We start from the raw sequence: 7,932 nt of genomic DNA, 5'->3' as shown, positions 1-7,932 counted from the left end.
CCCTTTTTGGGTTCTCTGGATTTTTTTATACCCTAACTTAAACAAAACCTAATATTCAAACTTAATTAAAATGAAATCAAATCATATCTTTCTAATTAATCTTCAAATTAAAAGTTATTCTCCTTATGATTATAGCTTGAGCCTTGGTGAATTAATTTCTTAGAAACCATGGGCTTGCACTGAGTCTTGGGCTTGATAGGTTGTCAAGACACTTGGGTGAGGTTTGTAGCCTTTAGTGTGTACCTCCCAGGGTCCTTGTGTGTGTAGAGAACGTGAAGCAACTGAGGGATGTGCCACACCCTTGAAGAGCATAGAAATTGGCATGCCTTGGGCGTGGGTCACGTCCCAAGACTTCGTGGAGCAAGGGCTGGCGACCCTTGGAAATGGGTCACATCCGACTTTCTTGCATGCATGGGTGATGGGCGTGTGTGGCGTGCGACGTTCTCAAGCTTGGAGAGGAATGGAGGAAGTGGCGTGGAGCTAACATGGGGGATGTCCCACATCCTCGACCCTAGGGTTAGGGAGGCTTGAAGCTGGCATGTGTAACATGGGAGACGTCCCACGTCTTCGAAGACCATAGAGGCTAGGCGTGCATGGCGTGCCCAGCGTGCGACGCTCTTAATGCGGGCTAAATACCAGTCTAGAAATTCACAAGTTATAAAACTCAAATTTCGTTACAAGTATAGTTCTAAACCGGCAATTAACCCCAATAAAAGTTTAGAAAGCGTTGGAGCACCACTTCCTTCTTTTCTGTTTCATTGAATTTTTGTTCTGCATTTCAAGTTTTTATTGAAATTTGTTTCTATTTCTTTTTCAAATTCTGATTAGTTAGATTTTAGATTCATTAATCTAAATTTTGTTTAGTTAATTAGTTTAGTTAGATTAATTTTCTGTTAAGTAGATTTAGATGGTTAGGATAGTCTAGTTTAGTTTAATAGGTTCCGAATAGTTGCTAAAATTGTTTGAAATTATTCTGAGTTTGTTGATTGAATTTATAGAATTTGCTATTGAATTCATTTGAACTGGTTTAATTGATTTTATATTGAATTAATGGAGGAATTGTTGCTGGCATAGTTTGAATATTGTTAGATTGTGTAAAGATTTTCTGTTTTATTGCTGTTTTGCTAAATTTGTTGTTGGAGTTGTTAAGATTGTTTGATCTTGTTAATCTAATATGTTATAGCTGATTTTGTGGAATATGATTTCTGAATTAATTAGATTATACTTGAGTATTGCTGTTTTGCATTATGTGCTGCTAGTGATACTTCATCATGTTATTATATGCTTTCTTGAATTAGCATTTCAAATTATTTGGATTGATTGAACCTATTACGATGAATTTCTGATCAATGCTGTTGATTTTTAGTGCCATTGATGTTGAATTTTGTAAATTGGTGTTGCAAAATTTACTTATTAATGTTATTTTGTGTTTATAACTTTGTATACCATATGTTTGTAAATATGCCTCACAAAACTTTTTATTGAAAGCATTGGCATTTGAACATGCTATGCGCACCTCATTTGAACATTGTTCTTGTTTGCTTCATTCACCAATTGCTTATCAATACGCCTTTATGCATATTTTAGATTTCAAATTACATGTTGTAGCTACCATGTAATTGAAATTAATGATTCTTGTTTGGCATTTGATTGAGAATGACACTTTTGTGTGCTGCGTGTTGTTTGTTTGTAATCTTGCCTTATTTCCTTTGTTCCTATAATTGGTATATTCTTCCTCTATTCTTTCTGAGGATGAGTGATAGCCAAAAAAAAGGAAGAAAAAAGTCGAAGCAAGGAGTCAAAGAAATGGATCACTATAACAAGTGGCGCCATATGAGCACTTGAAGAGATTAGCCAGTTGTAGCAACCCACCTCCTGAGAGGCCCGATACCACTGAGACAAGATCGTGAAGAAGACAACCAAGGATGGACTTGGATGCGAACCAGTTGCAGCAACTTGAGAATCCATCAGCTGAAGGTGGATATTTGTAGAGTCTCTGTGACTCCTCCCTGATCATAGCAAACGCACGGTGGACCGTGCAAAATTTAAGTGGTTGGGAAGGATTGGATCAGTATTGGGTCGTAACATTCCACTACAAGAATAAAGCCGATTAGCTACTACAAAAATTGTCGTAAAATCGTCGCTAATCTGACGCAAAATATAATTTGTAACGGATTAGCTACCGCCTAGCAACTAACGCTTTCCTCGCTAATTTCAAGTCGCAGATTAGTGAGACAAATACAACAGTCGCTAATTCATCGGAAAGTTTTTTTAGCGACCGAATAGATAGTCGCAAATCCATCACTTTTATAAAAGCTAATTTCATAGAAGAAATAGACTAAACCATAGTCGCTAATTAGCGACAAATTCTACTGCAGCAGACTCATCGCTAAATCCAAACTAACTTCGTAGACAAAATTAAATGCTTAGTTGACGCTAATTAGCGAGAAATTTTTCCAAACCTAACTCGTCGCAAATTGGCCACTAAATATGATCGCAAATCCATCACATTTTGTAGCAAATCTATAGCTAATCTTTGAAAAAACTTTAATCAAATTTGTAGGAATTTTGTCGCTAAACCAAAGCTATTCTAAATGAGAAAACAAAATTACGAAGTAATCACTAATGTGCTAGGAAATAATATATAATCAATTAATTGCAATACTATCGCAAATGTCATCGCAAATTCTTTTTAAACTAGTAACAAATCGATAGATATGTGACAAATGTATCGTCTTTAATTTGTCACCATCATGAACAAGTTTAGAATACCAAAAACCTCATTATTTTTTTATTTGAGTCATTTAAATAAAAGATTATAATGCATACAAATATAATTAGTTCATCAAAATTATAAATGTTTAAAAAAATTCAAACCATGTTTAAAAAAATTGGATATTGAAGCTTAACCTAATAATAACCAAGTCTTTGACTTGATCAAATGCCTATTCTATCTATTCAATAGCCCTAAAAAACATGACTTAATTAGTAAACTAATGAAGAAAAAAGCTCAGTTACAATATCATGTAAAAGTAAGTATTCACTCACTTATTTAGAGATATTTCAATCTAGTTGTACAAATATGATCCTGCTTTCATAAAATTCATTATATATTATACATCTCAATTTCTCATTACACATTAAAAATTAAAAAAAAAACAAAAAAAATAAACAACACCTAAGACTTAGTAGTTGATATAGTGAGATAAATGTATTAACCCGCATACTTGCTTCTTCAAAACTGTAGGTATCCACATCAGTATGACAGTATCTATGTTCACAAACATAGTTGGTTGATTTGCTAATATACTGCTGGGTAAGGTAGAAATATTGTTTTTTCCATCATTCTTTCCTTTTATTATTGTGCATAAAATAGGAGAAGAATCATCTATTTTAGTATACCTGCAGGCATGAGCAAAAAATTAAAATAAGATAAACCTTAAGTGGCCTCTCATGATTAAGAAGACATTAGATAAACATTATTAATGATATCATAAAAATATATTTAACTTTGAAATATTTAAATACATAGAAAGAAACAAACCTTTATACCACCCCTATATTTGGTGTTAATAACTGAATTTTCTGGACCTGCAATGGAATAGAACAAAGAACTAAGATCAAATTTTAAATTAATGGCCACACTTTTGCATGTTCCCTTGACATTCAAAATATACTTAGATAATTCACTTGGTAATTAATATCTGAAGTTTGAGAATAACAACATTAAAAATTATATGTAAGCACTAACCACAAGGCATAGCCGACAAGAGGAAAACTCTAACAAATAACAAACTTACTGATGCTTCTTCAACCAATATAGATGGCAGTGTCTTCTCTGTTGCAATGACTACACCATTTGCAGCTGCAAGAGTGAAACACAACTAGAGAGCAGATTCTTAAGAGTATCATTTTTTTTTACAGTGGCTCTTATAAAATCCTAATACCAAAAATAAGTAGAAACCCCACACAAATTTAGTCACTAATTTCTTCCCTACTAAAAAATTATAATTAGTTACAAGTACCAGTACAAATAAAAAGAAAAAGATGCCAAGAGGGAAAAGTAACGATCGTTACCTTCTTCAAATGGCGGCCATGGAGAGCAAGCTGAGCAACGAGCAACAAGTTTGGCCACCAAAGAAAAATAGAATAGCAGCAACAACCTTTGGCGATGGTGACAACAACAAAATCCTGCTGAATTTTAGAATTAGCAAAATGATAAAATGAAAAACAAAAAATTGAAAAAGTAAAGGGAGAAGATCTACTGGCGGTAGTGCAAGCGGCGGAGGTGCGGTGTTGCGAAGAGGAGGCAATGGCAGAGCCGAATGCAGCGATAGCGTCATTCATGAAGAGGCACTTTCTCTCGATCTTAGTGGCTTAGCATGGAAAATTCTTGTAGTGTGACTACATCTGGAGATTAATTATTCAAGGGATTCACATCACACTATAATGTGCAAAAAAATTCATACATCACACTATAACGTGCAAAAAAATCATACATCCTACTTATTCACGAAGTCATAACATGAAATCATATATCACAATAACTAACAAACAAACCTAAAATCAAAAGGGACAGAACAATAATCAACCTGACTCAGAAATTACTAACAAATTAGCAGAAGCACACAAACAAGTTAAAATCATTAACAATTTTGCAAAAATAGCAAGTGCAGATGGAACCATAATCAACCTGACTCAAAAAAAAAAATCAAGATGCAAAAAAAAGCAAGCGACCGAATTACAAATAGAACCAAACTGAATCAGAAAGAACAAATAAAATCAGAACAAAAAATAAATCAGAATAGAACAAATTCAAGAATCAGAATCGCAACAACAAACATACAAACAGAACATGAAAGATTAGATTCATAGAAACAGAAATTCAAAACAGGATTAAGAAAATAAAAACTCTAATAAACAGAACGAAAAATAAACAGAGCAATAAAATAAACAGAACACAAATCAAACCCTAAATCATCACTACAATTTCAAAAAATTAGCAGTAAAGAAATAAAAGAACAATAATCAACAATAGGAATATGTAACCAACCCGACACGAAGGCTCTATTTCTTGTACATGCTGCTATTTTGGATGGAGGACGACGGCAACTGTTGGTACAGGGAGGAGTAAGATTTATACAGAGAAGGTGATTATACATAGAAGCATAGATTATGATTTATATACTAGGACAAAAGCACAAAAGCTATAACAAATTACAGAGAGGGATAAACCCTAAATGCAATAGATTACACAGAGAAGGAGAGAGTATCACACCTGAAGCCAAGTGGAAGTGGAAGAGGACTGGAGGAGGGACAACCCACGGCTTCGGCGGGATGCTGTCAACGGCAGACGGCGGCTTCTTCCTATTGGATGCGAGCTGGCGACAAACATGCAAAGCAGAGCGTAGAGCAGAGGACTAAGGATGAAGGATGAGACGCGCAGCGGAGAGGAGAACGGACGAGGTGGCGGAGACGAGAATTGCCGCAGCGGTAGAGAGGGGAATTAACGACGCCGCAAACAGAGAGAATGGTGACGGCGCGGGTAAGAAGGTAGAGTGACGAGGGATGGCGGCACGGTGAGAGAGAGGGTTGAAGGGGCGGGTGAGAAGGGAGAGTGGCTGCAGAGGGTGAAATATGCAAATAGGGATTAGGTTAGCTTTTTTCTTTGTTTTCTTTTTTCTTCGTGAGTGAGAGTTAAAGGGTTGAGTGAGTGTGTCTGCGGCTGAGTGAAACATGACTAGGGATGAGTGGGATTAGTAAAATTAGGATTAAAATTAGTTAAAAGAAGAAGTTTAAATGTTTAATGTAAAAATTTGTATAAAATTAAAGGTAGAATAGAAATTTTTTTACGATATATCGTCATTTTAATCCAAACGTTTTAATTAATATAGGAGATAAATGGTTTTATTGGGCGATTTTCATGTAATTTAAATTGTCTATTTAAATACGTAATTTAAAATTGTCAATTTAATATTAAAAATTTTGTAAGATTATTTTTGTATTCTATTATTTAAAATGTTCAAATTATATTGTTCAAATTATATTAAAATTTTTAAATTTGAATTATATCATTTAAATTTTGTTTATCAAATTTTTTAAATTTTTATAATTTTTTTTTTGAGTACTAATACATGGTTTTTAGAAAAATAATGTGATGGCAATTTTAAATTAGGTGATTCTCGATCGACAGTTTTAAATTACGCGTTTAAATGGGCAGTTTTAAATTACGTGACTTGTTAAAACAGCCCATTAAAACCGCCTATCTCTCATGTTAACTGAAACGTTCCATATTAATTTAAAATTTTTCGTATACAGAAATGAATAATGAATTATTATAAATATTATTTATGATTATTTTAAAAGAGTACTATATTTAATAAAATTATTGTCTTTTAGGTATTATTGTGTGATATTATTAAATTAATTTTATATTGTATAAATACTATCTTACCAATTAACCCATCAAACCGGCTAATTTGATTCAGTTTTTAGAACATTGTATATCATAAAAATTAATTTTTATGTTTTTTAAATCATAAATTTGAGATAAAAAAATAAAAATTTTGTAAATAATAAATTATTAATAAATAAAAATAAAAATAAAAAAAATTATGAGTTATTTAATTTTTTTAATGTATAGAATAATGAAATTTGAATTAATTTAAGTATAATATTAAAAACATTACATTATTATTATTATAGGTAACAATTAAGATAAAATATTTATAAATGTTTGTTTATTTGTTATTTTTTAATTTTATTTAATTTGAAGCAGATATAAAAATTTAAATTTAAAGAATTCATTTTTTTCACATAATTTTAATTGTTAAAAATTTTTTTTCTTTTAATTTTATATTTAATATCTTATATCATCTTTAATTTCATTATTCATTCAAATTTTTTAATTTTTATTTTTATTATATTTTTCTTATCATTTTCCGTATAGATATCTATCATTATTTTTTTCCACTAAGTATAAGAAAGATAGAAAAGAGTACTACATGTACTCAATAGAATAAGAAAAAAGACAACAAAAATAGAAATTATGTGTAAAATAAAAAAAAAAGTAACTGTAAAAAGAAGGAAAGAAAATTATGATAATTATATTTTTGACTAATTTTTAAGATGACAGTCAGAGACAATAATAATTATATATGTATTAAAAAAAGAGAAAATGATAGTGTATAATATGATGAGATGCTATAATAAAAATAAAAATTAATAATTTTAAAAAATAATAAAATTAAAGAAAATTAAATATGTTCAAGATAAGATTGAAGAAATATATTTGTTTAGCTATTAGAATTATGAATGGAGATAAAGAATAATTTGAATATAAATTTTTAAATTTGTTTTTAATCAAACAGGATTGAGAAAATAAATAAATTTAATAATATTTATAAATAACTAATCTTTATATAATATTAGTAAGTGTTTATATTGATTTTGTTACACAATGACAACAAAATATTTTTTTAATCTTGTTTTTTAATTTTAATTTATTTATTTTATACATTTTACATGTTAAATCATTTAAGGTATTTTGTATTTTTATAAGTTATTTTTAATTATTAATATTAAATTTATAATTTTAAAAATAAAAATATAAAATTAATTTCTTAAACTCAATACAAAAGTGGTTGAACAGGCACGTGAACCACTAGTTAAAGTAGTGACAGAATAAGGACTAACGTGTTTTCTCACAAATTAGTAGCAACTTGAAATAAACGAAGGAAGTCTATCAGTTGTTAAGCGGTCGCTAATTCGTCACTAAATAAGCTTTTGATTAGTGACTCAATTGCGACCAGTTACTTGTAACATTTTCTCAGTTAGCTTTGGATTTGTTATAACTCTGCGACGGATTTTCAACAAGATTAGCGAGTAATTTGCTACAAAATAGGTAGGATATAGCTTTTCTTTGCGACAATA

At 30.7% G+C, this 7,932-nt stretch overlaps 1 protein-coding gene across 8 annotated transcripts; it reads right to left on the bottom strand.

The window, feature by feature from the left end:
• Positions 1 to 3,022: 3,022 nt before the first annotated feature.
• Positions 3,023 to 5,736, bottom strand: LOC112776672 (uncharacterized). Of its 8 annotated transcripts, none has more exons than XM_072227335.1 (7): positions 5,279 to 5,736; positions 5,054 to 5,112; positions 4,266 to 4,410; positions 4,078 to 4,191; positions 3,801 to 3,865; positions 3,545 to 3,591; positions 3,023 to 3,402 (listed from the first exon to the last, which is right to left on the bottom strand). In XM_072227335.1, exons 3-6 carry the CDS (start codon positions 4,345 to 4,347, stop codon positions 3,547 to 3,549), a joined length of 306 nt encoding a protein of 101 aa, XP_072083436.1. In that variant the 5' UTR covers positions 4,348 to 4,410; positions 5,054 to 5,112; positions 5,279 to 5,736; the 3' UTR covers positions 3,023 to 3,402; positions 3,545 to 3,546. The 8 variants fall into 8 exon arrangements, with proteins under 8 accessions (XP_072083436.1, XP_072083434.1, XP_072083433.1 ...); XM_072227333.1 differs by having other exon boundaries at positions 3,801 to 3,884; positions 5,279 to 5,731; XM_072227332.1 differs by having other exon boundaries at positions 3,801 to 3,884; positions 4,078 to 4,194; positions 5,279 to 5,711.
• Positions 5,737 to 7,932: the final 2,196 nt, after the last annotated feature.

The sequence above is a fragment of the Arachis hypogaea genome, chromosome 19 (assembly GCF_003086295.3).
Source record: "Arachis hypogaea cultivar Tifrunner chromosome 19, arahy.Tifrunner.gnm2.J5K5, whole genome shotgun sequence".
NCBI lineage: Eukaryota > Viridiplantae > Streptophyta > Magnoliopsida > Fabales > Fabaceae > Arachis > Arachis hypogaea.
The sequence above is the reverse complement of the archived record's forward strand: the minus strand, read 5'-3'. Positions and strand labels throughout refer to the sequence as shown.